This window comes from Podarcis erhardii, assembly GCF_964252035.2.
Source record: "Podarcis erhardii genome assembly, chromosome: 5".
Classification (NCBI taxonomy): Eukaryota; Metazoa; Chordata; class Lepidosauria; order Squamata; family Lacertidae; genus Podarcis; species Podarcis erhardii.
Genome location: NC_138509.1, coordinates 27,732,351 through 27,752,993, shown reverse-complemented (window position 1 = coordinate 27,752,993; position 20,643 = coordinate 27,732,351). Strand labels below are relative to the sequence as shown.

Here is a 20,643-nt window from a genome sequence, read left to right as displayed (position 1 = left end):
GGACATAATAGAACTTAAGAAACTGCATATTTGCACTCTTCCAATTTCAGTCAAGGCACACATTGGAAATAGTTACCTCATTGCCTTCCACTTCAAGTTTAACTGGTTGTAACAGAACAGATTCTAATCTTATTTTTTTCATAAGCAGGAGACATGAAAAAGTTTCTGCTTAAGTAGGTGAACAAAGACCTCTTTCATTAAGATCAACTAAGGCTGCAATCCTACACATTTTTCTCTAAGAGTAAGCCTGAATTCAGCGGTCCTTACTTTTGAGCAGAAATGTAATGGATAGGTTTGCACTATAGAAGTTTGAGTCTTACTTCCACTGACTGTACAGCGCACCTATTCATAAATCCAAATCTTGGCTAGGCGGAGTCTTCCTCTCCCCGCAGATGGGAGAGTGAAAGAGGGAGACACACGACCCTCTAGGTCAGTGCACAATGTAATAATATGCAGCATGGCTCTCAGCCTTCCTAAGGTGGGTTGGCTTCACAGGAAAAGTATACCCTATACCACAATTAAGGTTGGCAGAAGGAAATGTGCATCAAATTAGGGAACAGCTGACACTGTTCCCTACACAGTGTTCTCTACACTGACGCACTCAGGTATGAATTAGGATCACAAGGTGTTACAATAAATTATTGTCTGCTGTTCACAAACTTGTGCAGTAGCAGTATATGAGACGGGATGGAACCACCCACTCAGCACCAGTGTTGCTGCTGATCACCTCAGTGGGGCTGGGATATGAAGGCAAAAAGATTGGGACCATGCAGTTGCCCCGATGGGACTGCCATCATCAATCCAGCACTTCTGCTGGTGCAACTGCTTAGTCTCGGTCTCACAACTGTCATGTCCCAGTCAGTGTTAGAAACTGAGATATGAAAGCTAGGGGCTAAATGGAGCTTAAACCTAGGTTATGGGCACCGCAATCGAGTGTCTAGGCACACTTTTTTTACAACAAGAATTCAAAGCTGAAAATGAATGAACTGCAGCTAAAACCTTATGTTCATTTTTCACATGGTCTAGTCCTCATCTGAAGACTGCAAAAAACAAAACCATACTCTCCCTGCCCAGCCCCTAATATTCTTATGAGGGTCCCTTCTCCAGTCTTCAGAGAGTGGCTGGAAGTAGGGAGGCAGAAAAAGGTCCTCCTTTCTTTCCAGCAGTAGCAGTTTGAATCTGAAATCTTAGGTGCAGTACTGTGCCCTGAGCTTAGAAACTGCTTGCATAAATGAAATCCCCTGTAGCAAAACGCGCCTAGCACAATGGGAGTTTCGATGCTGGTCCCAGCCCCATTCAAGTGAGCAGCAGCATCACCAAACATACTACTGAACTTGAGACCATATGACTTTTGATGAAGCTGTGTTGTATCACACCACAAATGCAACTCAGTAATACAAAAATAGTGCAACAAAACTTACGTATTCCTTCACGTTCTTTGTCTTCACAGCTTTGTATGAATAATATGCAGGATACAGCATTCCAAAAACCAGCCTGTTGAAAAAAATAGAAGTATTTAGGTTTGACAAGAAGGCCACAATAAATAAACAATGAATCTGTAATATTGCATGAGAAAGAAAAAGAGATAAACTGGTTTTTCCAGAGCAAAGAGATAAACTGGTTTTTCCAAAGCAAACTTTGACAACACAAGATAACCTAATGAACAACTGCTTCAGTTAACAGGACTATCCCATCTGAAGTCTGTATGAAGTTTATTTCAGTGCTAACCTATGAACCAATCTTAACAAAAGTTCCAACATAATCCTGTCTATGGTCTCTGTTTATTGCACTGGATTGGCCTCTGTAATTGGCCCTTCTTAACTTCAATATGAAATACTTCCCAAATATTATTTCTTTGGTCAAAAAAAATGGTTGACTGGCGATTGTCTTTGATGCAGATCTTTAAGGTTAGCTGCTTTGATTAAGAAGGATTTCAAATTCAGTCATATACACATTTCTTGTTCTGCATAGTGAGTTTATTTTAAAAAACCTGAAAATATTGGCAAACATGATTTAATCTATTAGACTTTTAATACAGATTACCCCATTACACAACCTGCAGTAAGACTTGCATATTTGCCATTCCTACAGAAACACACTTACATTTGGATTTTCCCCAGTGGCTTTTGCATTGGGAGCTAAACCATTAAACTGGCTGTTGCCAACAGTGCAAGTGATTTATATGACCTGCAGAGCTCTTAAGGTAGAATTTAATGGGTAGCACAACAAGAATATAAAAGTTTTACCTATTACACATAACACTTACAGATAGAAAACATAGAATAACTACTTTGAAGCTCGACAAAACACAAATCCTATTTGTTTAAGCCATGACTTAGTTAAAAATCAGCTTCATTAACTACACCCCCCAATCCCCTCCAAACTGGTGCCAAGGTTTTGCAATTGTTTTGCAGCATTTTGCAGCACCCCCAAAACTGAGCAACTGATAATCAAAATGGTATCATCATAGGTATCACCCCCAAACCCAACATTCTCTGTTCTGCAGTACAAACCCCATGTTTTGCAGCCCATCCCCCAAAAGCACAGAAAGCAATACAGTATATCAAACTGAAGCTATTCCAAACCAATGCAAAAGTTATTGCAATAATTCTTTCTACAGTACCCTGAAAACTGTTTATGCTGGGAAATGATTGCAAAATTTTGCTACAGGTTTGGAGGGGACCCAAATTTCAGCATTTGTAGTTAAGGAAGCTTCGTGAATGTGCTACAACTACAAATAATAGAAATGCATGGAGGTAAACAAATCTGTTCATCTATCACTTAACATATTTGGCAAAGCGAAAGGTTTGGCTCAGGGAGCTTTCTTTTCCTTTCCTGCATGTCTTCACAAATATCTCTAAAGGGCAGAGATTCTAGTACGTTACAGCTGTGTATGTACACACACACACACACTTGCCGCAATTATTCACAGAGGTATCAGGTTTACTCTTTGCTAACTAGCGTATATAGCAAATGTAGCCCTATGAGAGAATATCGTCTGTTTATCTGAAGACTTCGGTACTCCAAGCTAGATGGATGAATGAAGTATTTCTGTAGGCATAAATACTCATACAGTGGTACCTCGGGTTAAGTACTTAATTAGTTCCAGAGGTCCGTACTTAACCTGAAACTGTTCTTAACCTGAAGCACTTTAGCTAATGGGGCCTCCTGCTGCTGCCGCGCCGCTGGAGCACAATTTCTGTTCTCATCCTGAAGCAAAGTTCTTAACCTGAGGTACTATTTCTGGGCTAGCAGAGTCTGTAACCTAAAGCGTATGTAACCTGAAGTGTATATAACCCGAGGTACCACTGTATTTATATTAACTATTGTATGCACTGTAGCAAAGGCTCTGGGATTCTTTTTGAAACATACTAGGGGCAGCACTACTGTAAAATAAGCTATATCACAGTTCAATTAACAAAACATCATACAAAGACAAAAAATGCTTGCTTTTTATATTGAAGACACTACGTTGACTTTTAGCTGCATTAAATAAAAAACCATTTTCAGTCAAACTGTTTCAGCTGATTCTAATTATATTACACACTGCTTTTTAATTAATAGACTTGTTTACAAATGTATGTAGTGCCATTTGAGTTCATGGTTGTTTTATTTCTCCAGCTTTATAAAACACAGTGCTTTCTCTGGAATGGAGACAGAGATTTCTAAAAAGAATATACATTCATCAAATATAATAAATATTTATATTCAAATTGAAGTGTGAGGTTTTAAGTATCTAGTCATTCTACAGCATGCAGTTCTCTATATAGCTTGCAATGGAGATAACTCTGGCAGCAGACAAACCAATAACAAGGTAGGCACACAATCATGGCAAGAAACTCAACCGTAGATGTGAAAGGATTATTATACCGGTATCACATTCATGTCTTTGTAAAGTTAGGTTAACTAAATTTATATACTGCTTTCCACAACAAAGGTCTCAAAGTGATTTAGAACCAAGGAAAAATGCAAGGTTGTATTAAATGTAGCAATAAGGAGATCATATGGTCAGTTGTAAGTGTTTCTCGAGGAGAGTTTGGGAAGGGCGAAGGGTTGCTTAGGGGGAAGGAGCAAGAAGTCCTATTGTGCTAGCATAAGGTTACTAGATTTCTTTCAATGAATCCGGGGGCACTTTTCAACTTCCTACTAAATAGATGGATTTTGTCAGGGGACTGATTTGTAAATCCGGGGCCTGTCCCCACGAAACGGGGACGTCTAGTAACCTCATGCTAGAGGGCATAGTTGTGCTGGTTCAGCTAGTACAATGATTTGGTTGAATACAACCCACAATAATAAAATCCCAGCTTTAATATATTAGAAGCAGAATTAATAATACAATATCATATCATAGGTGTTGCCCCAAGACTTTGCTTGGTGCCAAACTAGAGAACAAGTCTGTTCTCTCGTTGCCATTCTCCAGACCTCTTTTAGAGGTGGCTCATAGAGTAGGGACTTAGATGATGACCTTGGTAACTGGGTGGGTTCATACAGGGAAAGGCGTACCTTTACATATAGGGTCCCAAGCCTTATAAGGCTTTAAAAGTCAAAACCAGCACTTGAATTAGGCTCAGAAACAGAGCGTTATCCACCACACTCAGGCCAGAATTTGTGCTATAGCTTCACATTTGGAAAAACAAAATGCCACATCCATCAGCCCAGACAGGAAGGCGGTTGACCTGAAGGATGGGTGACAGCCCATCAGAATTCCTAATATTTCCTGTTTGCCCAATGAACCAGCAATGAACCAGAACTAAGTCAAATAGGAAGCCTAGGGAAGAAAGAAGACAGCAACTCTGACTGAGCCAAACACTAATGTAACTAAGGGCATGTAGGGTAGACAAATGCCCATAAGGAAATGTGCCCTGTTATAATGTAATAGAAAAGAACACTCAGCATGCAATCTACTGTAGTTCATGTTGTGAGTCTCCAAAACAGGGGATCCATCTCCCTAGTAAGGTTATGTTAGTGTGTGCACTTCACCAGAATAGTCAGGCTTTAGGAGTCACTTTCTTTCAATGAGGAAGTGTTTTTCTAAACTCAAATAGCTAGATACTGTTTAATACTTGGTTGCCATGGCAGTCTGGCGAAACATGCTTTAAATCACCAGATGGCTGATCTTTATACAAAGCAGGTACTGGCAGCACTCCAATTCTTTCAAGTATTTCCTAAGGCATCCATGTCTGTAGAGAACAGGTCTACAGCAAATGTATGCAATAGTTCACCAGAGGTAGATTTCACATAATGAAATATATGCACTATCCATTTACATTCTTCCCAAACATGTTCTGACAACTGGCCCCACCCACACTAGACACTCAGGTAAGTTCAAGGATTCCATATACCTTACATCAATACAGCAGTTTTCCACATGAAGAGAATAAAATTCAACACAACAAGGTTTGCTTCTGGTAAACCAGGACCAACTAGGACTTTTAAGACTAATACTGGGCTCCTTTAGAAGAAAATGCCATGTTCTTGATGCACTGGCTAGCATTTTTTTTAAAAAAAAATCACCTTTGTGATTATGGCAATTATAAAGGTGTATTCTCCCCACCCAACATGCATATCATGAGAGATGACTAATTCAGTAGGACTGGCAACACATTAAGATATGTTAACTACTCATCTTCTAATCAACAATTAAATATGCACTTTACCAAAGATCAATATAGATGTCTTCCAAGATACTGAAAAGCATAAGTTAACATTCCAAGCAGGAAAATGGACTTTCATTCTTCAAAAGGATGAGAAACTTATGGCCCTCCAAATTTTTGTTGAATTCCAATCCCCATCAGCCCTAGGCAGCATGGCAAGGTGAGGGTTGGTGTGACTTTGAGTCCAACAACATTTGAGGGGCCACAAGTCCCCTACACCTGTTTTACAGGAACATTCCAGTTAAAAAATAATTTCAAAAATTAGACAAGAATAATCTTAGCTTGCAATCCTACCAAATAAAAATTACAATTGATTACTTTAATTTGCGGGGGCCAATTTATGAACACTAACACTAAATGCATAACCTACAGTGTCCACTGTTACATTGGAGGCAGTGATCAGACCTACTGACAGTGATCCTGGGATCTGAATCAGGAATCTCAGGAGCCAGGGCAGTGACCTAGCTTAGTGAACTACCTGGGATTGATTGAATGCAGGCCTCAGATGCTCTCCAAGCACAAAATGGAATGGTGTATAATGTCAACCCTGGTCAAACACTCTGCCCTTCCCTAGTAAGAGCACATACTAGGCCTTGAATCAGATACAGCCTCTCAGCCCTGACCTGGCTCTGACATTTACTGCTGATTGCTGGTTGAGATTTGTTTACCTGCATTAGTCATGTGCATTTCCTTCTTAGAAGCTAATTCAACAGAACAAAAGCACAGGGTCAATGCTTTAGGAATCAGCTGGGAATGATAAACAGAGAAGAGGATGCTACTTATTAACAAAGTGACCAAACCATCAGTGTGATTCAGCTATCCACATATACCGGTAAACTTCAGTAGGACTAATGAACTACAGTGGTACCTCAGGTTACATACGCTTCAGGTTACAGACTCCGCTAACCCAGAAATAGTGCTTCAGGTAAAGAACTTTGCTTCAGGATGAGAACAGAAATCATGCTCTGGCGGCATGGCAGCAGCAGGAGGCCCCATTAACTAAAGTGGTGCTTTAGGTTAAGAACAGTTTCAGGTTAAGTACGGACCTCCGGAACGAATTAAGTACTTAACCTGAGGTACCACTGTATTAAAGCACAGAACTGATGAAATTTGATTTGGAACACTTTGCCCAGTTTCAGCAACCCATTTCTGAACATTTAGGATACTGCTATTTCTATTGCCATTTACATTGGAAATAGAATATAGCTTTCCCCAGGACCTAGAAATGGGACACTTAGGGCAAAGCCTATTAGTTTTCCAGACTGAAACATTATTTGCTATTTTATTCTTTTTAAGTCTTCAAGAGCTATTTTGGACTTCCAAAATGTTACCGATTACATCAGTTGGAGGAATTCATCATCATCATCAAGTGCTTGCCACATTGCTTCAATTGCACCACAACAGTTCATAATGGATAAATTGATCCAATGTGGCAACACTGGCAAAACATCAACTTTTTACTGAGTCTATAAGCATTATAAGATACAGATGTGAAGACAAAAAGAATAGTGAGCAACTACCATAAGCAAAGTTGAAAATAGTTGTTTCCAGTCTTACTATTTCACAACATTCATCTCTATCCCACTACCTAGGGGGATAAGCAGAAGAATGAATAATGAGGTGACTGTGAATGGTTCAAGTACAACAAGCTATACTTCCCCAAAAAACCTGGGTCCATAAAAACTTTTTGCATCCATAAAACTTAAAGTTATTGCAAAAGTGGAACCACATATGTAAAGAACCGAACAAGTTATATCGTTCTCCCTAAGAAAATGTCTAGATCTGAAGTCAAGTTTTTCAGAAAAAAATTTCACTGCTGGCTTTGGTACCAGCATCATCCTCCAAATCAGGAAATAACACTTCTGGTAGGTTGCATGAAGTTGCCAACTTCCTTTTAAGGATAAGGGTAGACTGTGAAGTAGCATTGAGCCTTCCTATTTTGACAGCTTCTCTAGGAGATGGACCTTAATTTACATATGCAGAGACCATCTCCAAATCATCTGGAAGAGAGGCAAGTTCTCAAACAGTATGGAAATAGCCTCTGGTATAGAAAGGGCTAAGAACACAGTAAAAATCATAGGTAGCAACGGACTAGGAAAAATCTCTACAGCTAATTGTGAGAAAGGACACAGATCTCTCTCTTTAAAAAGCAGTGATCACATCAAAACCTTTATCAATCCATAATGCCACTTTGTTACAGTACAGCTTTGACTTACTGTCAGGGCTCCCTCTAGGTCCCAGCTCACAGAGGACCAACGCCAGGCTGATATTATGTACAAAAGTCTTTATTGAAGTATAATTTCCATTTTAAAGCCAGAGCGTGCAACCCTACGTCTAGACTCTAGACAGGCGAAGTCCCCTCTGAGTCACTGCCCCTTCCGCACCAGTTTAAGATCCTAGCCCGGCTCCACCTCCTGCGCTGTTCCTTCCTCCTCTGGGTCCTTCTGCCCCCTGGGGTTTCCTCCCTCCTGGACTCTTCTGACGCTGACCCCCCTGATTCTTGCCCATCCTTCCGGCGGGCTTTGGGACCTGGCTCCCTATCCGGGCTACCTGCTGTGCCGCTCGCCTGTACATTTGAACTTGGCGCGCGCGCCCAGCCGGTGACTTTCCTCTTGACCGTTTCCCCGCTCTCCGATGGAGGCGTGGCCAATCCTGACTCATCTCCTCCCTCTGGTGGTGGGAAGACTGGTCCTGATGCCTGGGACTCCTCCCCCCCACTACGCTCTGGTGGGGACGCTGGTCCTGATTTCCAACTGCTGCTCAGGGAGTCCCCGCTGGCCCCTTCCTTCTGGGGTTTCCCCCTTGGCACCCCCCTTGCCCTGGCCATCGGCGCTCCTCTCTGTGAATCTTCCGATTCGCTGGAGAGACTCGTGGACTCTCTCTGACCACTGTCACTGCCTACACCCCCCTCGTATTCCTCCTCCTCACTCTCCATTTGCTCCTTCTCCTGTGTCTCTGCTCCTGAACCCCTGACACTTGCGTTCAACAAGATCACTGGATATTTTGCAGACCCCTATAGCAAAATAAAACACAAGGTTTTTCCTTGTGTCACAGCCTTTTCCCCAGCAGTTAAAAAATACTATCTTGTGCATGTTGAGCTTATAAGTCTGATTTTTTATTCCCAATATTTGCATTAAGGTTTTAAACAGCAACTCTTCTCCAAGTATTAGAAGAGCACATAAAAGACAGATTTGTGATTGTACATGCAATGTTCTCTGCCTGGCACTCTTGAACAATTGTCTGACAAGCAGCCAAAACTGTTATCTAAGGACACCACCAACAAAGTGCGATTGTAAACAACTTTCTAGCCAAAAAGATAAATATTGGGCTCCAAATATATAGAAAAACTATTGTTCCTGATTACTCTATGGCACTCTTTGCCACTCTAATAGTGATACTATCTCTCCCAATAATAGTTACACTTAAACATATTTAACTTATGTGCATTCAGCTTTATGTGCATGGCAAAATAAATAAAAAGAGGGCAGGGTTCTGGGAAAAATGACTTTGGCAATCCCATCGGCCATTAAACCCAGTGGGTTTTGACTATATGCAGTTTTGACTTTTGGCGCAATCTCCAGAAAGTAACCCCGTAACTGGGAAGGCACAGTTTTTCACCGTTCCTTTGAGCCTTGTTTCAATTTACATAGTGAAGAATCAATTAATCTTTAGAACTCTTCCTCATGCTTAAAGGAAGAGCATTCTATAGCTCAAGAAGCAGCAGTAGCATTTTTGTACAAATCTACTCGTGCTGTACTGTCGATCTCCATTTATCACATATATTAGATAAGGATGACTACCAATACTTGCTCTTCTTTTATAAATGTATGAAAGCAGGCATTGTCAGGACTATGTCCAAAGACTTCATAGCCCTTACAGCTTCAGAGCAAAAAATAAAAAAATAAAATTAAAAAAATCTTCCAAACATGGTTGACATGAGCCACAGCTCAGCAGCATGTTTAACAAAAAAAGAAAGCCTCCTTGAGATACAACACAGAATTCTAAGCAAGGGCCAAATGCCAACCACTTTCACTGGCTGGAACAGAATTAGCATCGCTCTGCACAGCAGAATCCTTCAGCAGCAATTCTGAGGATAACTGTGGGATGGATGTTACACTCATGTACAGTGATGCCCACTATCTATTCTATCAGAACAGAAGAAATGACAGGCATCTTACATCATAGGACAAGTATCCCATCAGCCCAGTGCTTCTACTTCTTCCTCTCAGTAGCAGTTTGCTAGCATGTCTTGTTGCCAAGAATTCTAGTCACAGCATCCCTTGAAATTCCTAGTCCACAGACATTGCCTCTCTAGAGCAAGTCATTCACCTACGAAGTCCTGGAATATTTTTCATGGTTCAGTGGCATGATTTGCCTTGGCAACAACAGATGGGTCTACTTTTAAAACATATATAAATACTGAAGACTGATTTTAAGGGACAACTTCCCTCTAAGGAATTACCTTCTTGGATTTCCTTTTTAAAAATCTAGCTGCTCTATGAATGCTGCTTTTGTTTCAGTTCTTAAGGCTACAAAATTCACGTTATACAAACATGCTGGCAGTTCACATTAAACAGAGATGCAAAAAGATTTTTTTTAATGTTAGGGCTATTCTAAAACATTCATTCTTTAAACAGCATTTTAGAAAGCTGGATCCACATGAGTGCATTTTTGAACTGGAAATACCCTTTTGCTGCCAATGAAAACTTCTTTAAAACATTACACCATTTGAAATACAGAACTCATAGATGTGTATTTAATCCAACCCACCTGCAATTCTCTAAATGTCACCAACTCCACCACTTAAAATTAAAGAACATACAAAGATCCTTCTGGTTATTAATTACACAGCCTCTCTGTTGCTAATTTTACCGGCTCCTCCTTTTACACCCCTTCATTACATACTTCTACCCACAAGCAGACTTCCAAAAAATCTACTTTGCCACATCCTCTGGTCAAGTTAAGAGTCAGCCAGTCTTCCAACTTTGAAGCTGCAAAGGTGGGTGGGGATTGCCTGGGTAGTTACACTATTCCTCATCATATCCCCAGTTTCCAAGTTGGGTAGAATCATAGAGTTGAAAGGGACCACCGAGGGTCATCTGGTCCAACCTGCTACTATGCAGGAATCCAAGCTGAAGCTTATTTGTCAACTGTGTGGCCAAGGCACCTTAAGAACCTAGGCCATGAAAGTTAACTCTTTTTGGAGTATGTAGAGTGTACTCAGGGTTGACATTGTAGTACACTGAAGAATGAACACATAATGAATCACCTAGCTGGTGAGATCAACATGACTCCTAGAGTGGCGATCAAAACTATCTCATTCAGAATCCTGCAGTAACACATATTGGATAAAGTTCCAGAAATGAGACAAGTCCACACACGCCTCTAAATATAAGCCAACAGGCACAACATGGGTGAAAATCCTGAGATTCTCCCAGACACTGCTAATATTTAGTTACTAAGGTTTTTTTTTAAAGAAAGCTTTCTTCATTCTAAAAAATGCCTTTTATTGAAAGGCAAGGTTTTTGAATTTAAGGTTTCATAAACGTTAACTTTTACTGACTGAACACCTTACTCAAAACTTATATTTAGTAAATGGAAAGTCACGTACTATTTATTGTGTGTTACTGCACAGACCTGCTAAAGCCCTAGCTTTAGGGCTTGAATGCTACCTCCCAGCTGTAACCATTCACATTCATTAATATGCTCAAGGATAGACATATTTCCATGTGTTAATGTTCCCACTATTTGGCCATTGTCAGCCACAGAGCAAAAACAACAATTCTCTTTGACACTGCCACCCCAAGGACCCTCCTTCCTTCCTTCCTTTATTAACAACCATACCAGCAGCTACTGTTCTTTCCACTATCAAAACCCATTCAACTGGGCCAACTGTTGCCACAATAGATCAGGTTTCTACTCTTCTAGTTTTGTTTCTGAGGCTGTGAAAGCAGCAGAGAAACCTCCTGCAGAAAAACAGACATACTTTTGCTGTATCATCCTCAGAACTCTTGCTTCCATGGAAGCATCTTGGAAGAAGAAAACTGAAAGGTCCACAGTGTGTGCATGAACTAGCATGCAACTACCATTTAATTTCATGTGTAAGCTCTTTAAGAATTCTTGCGTGGATGCCACCTGGAAGCTGGTGATGTGTCGGTTTTTAATTCATTAGTAAGCCCTAGAACATTGTCTCTTCTCACCAACAAAACAAATTCCTTCCAGTAGCACCTTAAAGACCAACTAAGTCAGTTCTTGGTATGAGCTTTCGTGTGCATGCACACTTCTTCAGATACTTCTCTGATAATTCTCACCAACATTAGCTTCACTTCCTCATTGGGTGGAATTCAACATCATGCTCATCTAATAATTCAATCTACCCCAAGATTTCAGCTTGCCAGAGAGAATGACACCCCCACCCCTGTGCTGTTCAGGGGGATCTCCCCACAGTCAACTTGGGGAGGGGCACAGGGGAAGGAAAGGGGAAAGCCCTGTTGCTCAAGCAGACATCCTTGCACATGACTTATGGTGAAATGACTGGTTTGGTGAATTCTGCCCATTTTGTTTACTTTTAGTGGAATGATGTTCTAATCTAATTAAATTAAGCATGCACTGTACATATACGGTATGCAACATTATTAGGTTTTTGCTTCTATTGTGCTAAAATTTAAGGAGTTACAGGAACCACACAGACTAATCAGCAAAAAGGAATGGTTGTTCACCTTAGGCAATGAATTGCTACTTCCATAATTAGTCACTACGGATGTGCAGTTGGGAGGATAATTTTTAATGTAGGCTTGCAAATTTGCTGTAACCTGCAAAGCTGTTGTACACATGCACCAACAGGAGACTAATATTAAAGTTGAAAGACTGATTTAAAAGAAAACGTTCGCAAACTATTGGATAATGCATACCTTCAAAGCTGCAATTGCTGCCACCTTCAGTCCATATATAATTTAGTGGATCTGATATAGTACTGCCTGCTCAGAAACGTTTCCATGAGATGACAGTTTCATGGTTGTCTGTGCAATTTCCACCTCATAACCATCATTACAGAATTCCAAATATCTGAAACATGCCTACTGGTTGACTACATGCATTTAAGAAGATATATTTACCATTTAATTGCTTGCTCACATGGCAGACACTCTCAAAATGCCTGGTTTACATCACAATTTTATTCACTTCAAGTGTGGGCCTCATAAGGCCACATCACTTTGCCCTTTGAACTCGAAAAAAGAGTACTTAAAAGAAAAGGGTTGTTTGGTGTTGTCGGGGCCAGAGTTCTCTGCAGCAAACAGAGACCTACTCTTTTCCAAATCATAGCATGTGTATGCTAATTTATATGGCTGACATAAAACATTTGATTGTTTTTATACCACAATTTTAAAACAGTCCTCAGAATAATAGGCACTGTTTGTTTTTTAAAAATCACACTGTATTTAGAAATAAATTATAAGGGTTGCCAAATTAGTATTTAAGCTGCCACAAGATTGCCATTTGGGACTGGAACTACATTTACCAGATCACATTCTTATAACCACTACAAATTCTTGTTAAACTAGGTTAAAATCACTACAACATGCATTTAAAAGCCATTCTTTAATCATCTAAATGTTGAAATTAATGGATAATATATAGGATTTCTCAGGAAAATATTTCTTCTTTCAACACTTTGCCCAATGACCAAAAAATGCTAATCTTTCAATAGGAAAAGTACACTAACTTTTCAACTACAGCCCCCTCCCCTATGATGGCAAAGGTATTTCTGATAAAAACACAAAATGGTGTATCCAAGGTCCAGCCAAACCCATCACTTCAAGTCTCTTTATAGGTAGTGGACATTCATCTATCTCCCAATTAGTTTCTAAATCGTATGAATTTAAGCAAACTGACAAGGATGAAGACCTGGCATTGTTGGGTCATACTCATCAGTAGACCCATCAGTATTATACTAATAAACCCTTGTTTTTTTTATAAAACGGGGGGAGATCTACAAAAATATAAGGAGCTTCTCGTTTACAGAGTATCACTGCACCATGTTTACAAATAAAACTTATGAGCCAGCAGTCACATAAAAGCTTGTTTAGAGTCACTGGCTAGGGCTCAGTCCCCAAACCGGTTTTCAATGACAGGGCGAAGCTCTAGACAACAAAGGTGGCTGTGGCTCAAGCGTGCCTTTACTGTTTTTAGTGTGGTGTTTTAAATAGTTGTGACCACCTCTGGATCATAGAGTGAACAGGAACCATAATCAGATTTTTAAAAGATGACCATTATATAATTTGAGTGCCACCCAATGACCACAATGATATACTGTATACACATATCTAAAGCTGAGGGGAAAGAGTCTCTAAAGCTAAACAGGCTGCGTGATTGCCCCCCCCCCATCTGAGAAATAAAAAACTGCCATGACTCTGCCCCGCTCCAACGCATCTCCTCCTCTCCTTACACAACATGCCTTAGGGATGGGCTCAGTAGGTAGAGCACGGTAATCTGAATCTCAGGGCCATGGGTTCGAGGTTCCTGCATTGCAGGAGGTTGGACTAGATGATATTGTGGCCCTTTCTTACTCTACAACTCTGTGAATCTATGATCGCACGTGAGGTAAGGCAGCCTCTAAACTTGGCCCTCCAGCTGTTTTGGGACTACAACTCCCATCATCCCTAGCTAACAGGACCAGTAGTCAGGGATGATGGGAATTGTAGTCCCAAAAACAGCGACACCGAGAGCCAAGCGGGCAGCTCCCTGTAACTCGAACTCGCAAAATCCCCGCGTTTGCCGCACCGAAGCCTGACGCTCTCAGGTGTACGCGGAGAGCCGCGTAAGTTAGGGGCGCGCCTAAGAGCACGACGAGGCCCATAAGGATTGTTTTCCCTGCACCCTAAAATGGCCATGCGCTGGATGTGGGGACCGGCGCTTTTGCGGAAAGGCCCACTTCGCTCCACCCCAAGTATCAAAGCAGCAGGAAGTCCCAGAGGGCACTTCTATCACCCCCGCTGTGCGCGCAAGCGCAGTAGCACCGCATTCTTCTCCTCCTCCGGCCCCCACAAGCCTCAGCGGCGAGAGAGGCAGGAGCGAAGATGCCTCCCCCACCCCCCGCGCGAGTCTGAGGGAAAAGTCCGTTGGTACCGGTCCCTCTTGAGGCCCCGCTTTCCTCACCCTCTCCACTTACACAACGACTCGGGAGATGATACACGACACCATGTTGCCGCCCCGGCTCCGTGGGCGCCGCTTCTACCTTTAACCGTCCGTCAGTCCGTCTGTCCCGCCAGCCGGAGCCCTACCTCTCCTCCCCGCTCGCGACTTTCCGCCGAGCCGGGCACCGAATGGCCCCGGCCGCTTCGCCCGACAAACACAGCCTAAGCCCCGCCCTCCTCCCGCCTCGGGCATCACAATAGGCGCGGAGGCCGCGCCTCCCCATAAACGGATTGGCTCGCGCCGCCCAGCCTCATTCGCCCGCCGCCTGCCGTCGAGCTGGGCTGCAGCGCGCATGCGGCGCGCCTCTGGACGGCGAGGAGCGGATGGGTATGTAAGGAGCCGCAGCTATGCGCCGGCGCAGTCTTTTTCTCCCCCCCCCCCTTTGCTGGCTGTGTGGTGGCTTGTAATGTAGGCTGTGCTAAACCCCTTTCCCGTAGGGTCGCATGCGGAGTTATTTATTGCTTTTTGGAGAGGGGGGTGGGGGTGGGGGAGCCGGTTAGTTTGCCGCAGCGTCTCGTGCACCTTAAAAAAAAAGACTTCCCAAATGTTTATCTTGCCATTAAGCATCCGATGGATGTGCAGCAGCCTTTCAGGTGCCCCAACATAAGGCCCCGGATGGCTTCTGCTCGTGGCTCGTTGCTTTGCCCCGTTCGCGCCCCTTCTTCCTTGTCGCTGCTCTTGAAGCGGCCTCGGGGAATAATCTTTGCGCGATGGATCCGCGTCGCTAAGGCTGGAGAAAGCGGCGCGGCGCCTTCGTTTCCGCACGAGGCTCCTTTCTCCTGGAGGTTGCTTTCTTCCCCCAGCCGCGTCAACGTTTCCACCCCACCAAACTGCGGGGAGGAGGCAGCCGATCTTCTTGGGTGCGGCTGGAGAGGTGAAATTGGAAAGCGAGGAAGTCTTGGGAAATGCCACATTTGCACACATTAAGCTCTGCGCGGTGTGGGCCTTGTTTGCTCATCTTGCGCCCGAAGCCTTTTCCCCGCCGCAAAGGTGTCTCTGACGTCGCCCTCGTTAAACAATCGGAAAGCCTTGCTGATCTGCTGCAGATCGGCCAGAGATCTCCCAGTAGATCCTGATCCACCTTCTGCCCGCCCCTGGTAAATGAAAATGGTGACAGCATCCTGAAATGACTCTTAGTTTCCTTTCTACTGAACAGTTTCAAACGGTCAAATATATGCGAGGATAAATTTGTTTGGCACTGGATTTGGGCATAATTTGCAATGGAAGTGTTAGGCATTAAATAGTAGAATGGGGCTGAAAGGGGGGGAGAGGAATCGTAAGCATTGGTACGCACAGAGGACAAGGAGCAGCACTAGATCTTTTTTTGATGTAGTTTTCTGACATTAGTGAAGAAATATACTGAGACATACAAATCCCACATGCTGGCAGTTCTTGCACTAGTGCTTTCTCCTCAAATATAACCTTGTGCTATGTTCCAAACTTGGCTTCCTTCCTCCTTTTGTTGAGTTCTGTAATCCTGCCAATAAATAATGTGTGTTGTAGTGTGGAAATAAATAACAACTACAGATCTGCCTGTCTGACAGGTAATGAAGATGAGTGTACTTCCTAAGCTTCTTCAGGACATGTGAAATCCTGCAACTGTCCTTTTCTGATCAGATACCAGATAACCCAATTCCAAGTTTTGCCTGCTTTTTTTCTCTTCAAGGGCCATGCATAGCGCCTTTTAAGGAGGACTCTCTCATAAAGTTTCTGACTCTTAGATATCTTTTTTTACAATCCAGATTTGCAAAAATAGCAGGAAATGATGTAATGAAAGCTTGAAGCTGCAGCATGCATGAACTGTGATTCATGGAGGTGAATTTTGCAAGCATGATTGCTATGGTGAATTGCCCACCCCTCCACCAATTTTAGCATAAGGGAGCAGAGGACCACTAGAATTCCCAGAGTGTGTGATTTGGCAGACTTTGTGCTGGAGTGTTGTGTCTAGAAGGTAAAAATGCATGAAAAGCAAACTTTTGAGGTTTCCACTGTTGACGTCAGTGTTTTTTCAAACGGTGGTCTGGTCTGCTGAGCAAAGGTGGCCATGAGACAGAGAAGTCTGGGTGGGAGGAAGGAAATATGGTTTCCCTACTCTGAGGGCAAAGATCCAGAGGAGGAGGTGCTGAGGGAAATTAGGTTGTGAAATAAAAAGATAGTTGAATATTTACTATTAATAAGTAAATAAACAGACTGGGAATTGAATGGCAGGGGATAAAATAGGGTGTTATGGGAGGAATAAATGCATGTGAAAGGACCAGGGAAGGGGGGGGTGTGTGAGAGAGAGAGAGAACGCGCACGCAGTTATGGGCAGGGGAGATAATGTGTAAGTTGAGTGTAGAAGGAGAATTGGGGAAGATATGGGCATGGGATGTAAAGGGGAAAATATTTTTTAAAACCATTTTCCAGGAAATACCATATTTTTTGCTCTATAAGACTCACTTTTTCCCTCCTAAAAAGTAAGGGGAAATGTGTGTGCGTCTTATGGAGCGAATGCAGGCTGCGCAGCTATCCCAGAAGCCAGAACAGCAAGAGGGATTGCTGCTTTCACTGCGCAGCGATCCCTCTTGCTGTTCTGGCTTCTGAGATTCAGACTATTTTTGTTCTTGTTTTCCTCCTCCAAAAACTAGGTGCGTCTTATGGTCTGGTGCGTCTTATAGAGCGAAAAATACGGCACTTCCTCAAATTGGGAGGCTGAGTCAGTACCTCCGCAGCTACAAGGAAAATACTGGCAAATAATTTAGCAATTTTTTAAAAAATGTAATAAATATGTATAGGAAGTGATGCCAGCTGATTATACCAAACTGCCACCATTCTGTGACTGACTTAGTGAGCTGGGAGAGTCTGAGGCAGAGGGAAGTCCAGATCAGGCAAAAAAGGCAGAGATGAATGAAGAAGCATGGGGGTCTCCCCCTCCTGCTGTGACAAACTCATCTCCCCCTTGTCTCCTAGGACCAAGGAAGGCATGAAGTGGGAGGAGCAAAGGCAGGCGCGCAATCACAGTCTCAGATTGCTTGGGGGAAAACCCTGGAGAGGAGGAGACTTGGGTAGCTGCGGGAAGGCGGGGACCTTTCGTCTCCACAGCTGCCTCATAGGAGCAAGACATTGGAAGAGAATTGCTGTGTTCATTAGGCCTGGCACTCCTGTGCAGATCCTGTTTAAATAATTAACTTCACCTACTTGGTGTGATCCCCTGCAAGCTTCCGGCAGATAGCTTAGGTAAATATTTCATTAAGACCATAATAAGTGTTCTGCTGGATCAGGCAAAAGGCCTATGTCTAAATCTCTTTCCAAGCCTTGCAGGATAGTTGCCATTGTTACATATTGTGGGGGCGAATGTGCCTTCTTTTGATCAGCTAATCTGGATTGTATTTGCTTTGCTTCAGGCAGGGTGTATGTGAGTCCAGGCAGGATGTGTAGGAACAGTCAGAGAGATTTCTGGTTCTCTGTGCAATACCTACAGAAGTTGGAATGTCACTAACAGTGCCACACGATTGTCTGCCTGAGGCAGCAAATTGCCTGTTGCTTACCTTTGAGTTTGCCATCTTAAATTAATGTGAGAGGGTAGAAGACAGGTGTGATAAGAAGTATTTGACTGCAAATGTTAAAGTCCCGACTGTAACACGGTGGTGAAGTAAACCAGAGTCCATGGCACTCTAGGGATGCTTGCTTATTAGAAAGATACCTGTTATGTATTGGGTTTAAGTGCAAACAGGCCTTGACCTGTTGCACCGTGGGGTTGAGCCATAGGGAATTCGGGGGTCCTTTGTACAGGCCCAGGGTTCCATCAAAGACTGATGGAAACTCCTGGCAGATCGATTCAACATCTGCCCCTGGGGAAATCTGATTAAGCCCTGAAATACCTAAGCCTAACGGCCCGAACCATGCTAGGCCTAGAAGGCTAGTGAATGGGCCTTCAGTTATGATGAGGTTCAAATTCTTGGTGTACCTCTTAAACTGGACCTTGAAGGTGCCCATCCCCTTTAGCTGGATTCTTTTTCTCTGGAAGTCCCAGAGCACTATGGGGGCCGAGCGGAGAGGAGGACCGCCGTTAGGGCAAAGCTCTTTCAGAGCCTATCCTGAGTTGTACCCTAAGCTTATTGGACCCCGGGGAAGGAAGTTGAAGTACCTGGCTGGAGAGGTGGACTGTAAGTCCTCCTCTATGTAGGCCTCGTGGACATGTTGCTTGGGTTGTGCTCTGGAGGTCTTGGAACGGCAGACTCGACCAATGTGCCCAGTCTTCTCACAGCGGCGACATGTGGCGTCCCAAAACCTGCATGTCCGATGCTCGTGGTTTTCTCTGCAGCTGGCACAGGTCCCTTGAGGTGCGTCAGATGATCACTGGTTTGATGATGTGCTTGTAGCTTGGGAGTAGTGGTGTCGGTCGGATTGGTCCAAAGCTCAGTGGACATCCTCATTGTGGGAATCTACGGAAGAGGACCCGTCTCGCTGGACGCAGTGAGTTCTCCTTTCAGTACGTGGGCTGTGGGCCGCCTCGTGGGCATTATCCTTCTCAAAGGCCGTGGCCATATTCATTGCTTCCATCATCATGAAATCATGTTTTGCCAGCAGCTTGCGGCGGAGATGGCTGTCTTGCATGCCACTGATGAACCTTTTGAGAAGTCATTATACAATGTCAGCGAATTGGCAATACATTGCAATCGCCCAGAGTGCTGTGATGTATTCACTCACTGACTCTTGCGCTTGTTGCTCTCTTTGTGCAAAGTCGTAGCGGCGGTGGTTCTTAGTTGGCTGAGGCGTGAGGTGTCTTGTCATAGCCTGTGTCAGCTCATTGAAAGTGCATGCCTCTATGTCCTTGGGTGCCATCAGACCTTCCAGTAGAGTGATGGCAGAACTTTCCAGCACCGTCAGTAGCACATCCACCTTGTCTGCCTCCCTAGTGAAGCCTTGTAGTCAGACATAGCTCCTTATTTGGCGGAGCCACTGAGGCCATTCTGCAGGATGGCTCATATCAAAGTCCAGTGGTGGCCGACTATGACTGGTGGCCATCCTCAGACCTGGAGCAGTCGCTTGTGCAATTGTGGGTGGTTGCGAAGACATGGCAGGTGCAGTCTCGTTTCTGGGACTATTTGCTGAGTCCAGCGTGGCAGTGAGGTTGCACTTACTGCGAGGCGGCAGGCTGCGGTGCTGTGGTGCGGTCTTGGGCCTCTGGCAGCCGTCGGGAGCTCATCAATCCCACCTTCGTCGCCAATGTTAAATGTTCGGAAAAAGTCAGACACCCAAGGCAGTATAAGTTCCTCAACTACGTTTATTCAACATTTGTCAGTGACAACAGCTCACTCATAGGAAAACAAGAACCGAACTGACTGGACAACACAATAATAATGCTGAGCATGAACTGACCGTTGACAGTTGACAGTTGAAAGTGCCTTCACTTACTTGCCATTAGAACGCAGCTATGTGAAGAAGCACTTCCTTTTGCCAATCCAAATATCCAACCATTTGCCTTCATTGAATAGCCCTGGGTTCTAGTATTGGGAGAGAAGAAGAAAAACTGACCACACCTACTTTCTCTCGTTACCATAAATAATTTTATAGTGCTCTAACATGTCCTCCCTTTTTTGCCTTTTTTCTAGGCTACAAAGCCCCAAACACTTTAAGCTTTCCTCATTGGTGAGTTGCTCCAGCCCCTTTATGAATTGGGTTGTCCTTATCTGCTGCACCTTTTCCAGCTCTGCCTTACTAGAGTTACAAAAGAAAGGTTTCCAGGTGCCTGTGAGTGCTGGAGTTGCTGTGGGATTAATTCTGCTGTGAATCTTGCCTCGTCATGCTGCTG

The 20,643-nt window shown here is 43.5% G+C and overlaps 2 protein-coding genes and 2 long non-coding RNA genes across 4 annotated transcripts in view; 1 reads left to right on the top strand and 3 right to left on the bottom strand.

The window, feature by feature from the left end:
• Window positions 1-15,025, bottom strand: part of REEP3 (receptor accessory protein 3) — a 31,283-nt gene extending 16,258 nt beyond the window's left edge. The window contains exons 1-2 of the mRNA XM_081861286.1: window positions 14,824-15,025; window positions 1,422-1,494 (exon numbers count right to left, since the gene is read on the bottom strand). Coding sequence (XP_081717412.1) covers window positions 1,422-1,494; window positions 14,824-14,855 — 105 coding nt within the window. The 5' untranslated portion in view covers window positions 14,856-15,025. The remainder of the gene's footprint in view (window positions 1-1,421; window positions 1,495-14,823) is intronic.
• Window positions 9,627-14,272, bottom strand: LOC309341682. The gene is made up of 2 exons (XR_014156530.1): window positions 11,981-14,272; window positions 9,627-11,869 (listed from the first exon to the last, which is right to left on the bottom strand). It is a non-coding gene; the product is annotated as an uncharacterized lncRNA (long non-coding RNA).
• A 77-nt stretch (window positions 15,026-15,102) lies between the features above and the next one.
• JMJD1C (jumonji domain containing 1C) overlaps window positions 15,103-20,643 on the top strand; it is a 123,996-nt gene continuing 118,455 nt past the window's right edge. Inside the window, exon 1 of the mRNA XM_081861115.1 lies at window positions 15,103-15,176. The gene's annotated coding sequence lies outside the window, so the exon portion shown is untranslated. The remainder of the gene's footprint in view (window positions 15,177-20,643) is intronic.
• Window positions 15,322-19,303, bottom strand: LOC309341679. Its single transcript, XR_014156527.1, has 2 exons — window positions 18,976-19,303; window positions 15,322-15,943 (listed from the first exon to the last, which is right to left on the bottom strand). It is a non-coding gene; the product is annotated as an uncharacterized lncRNA (long non-coding RNA).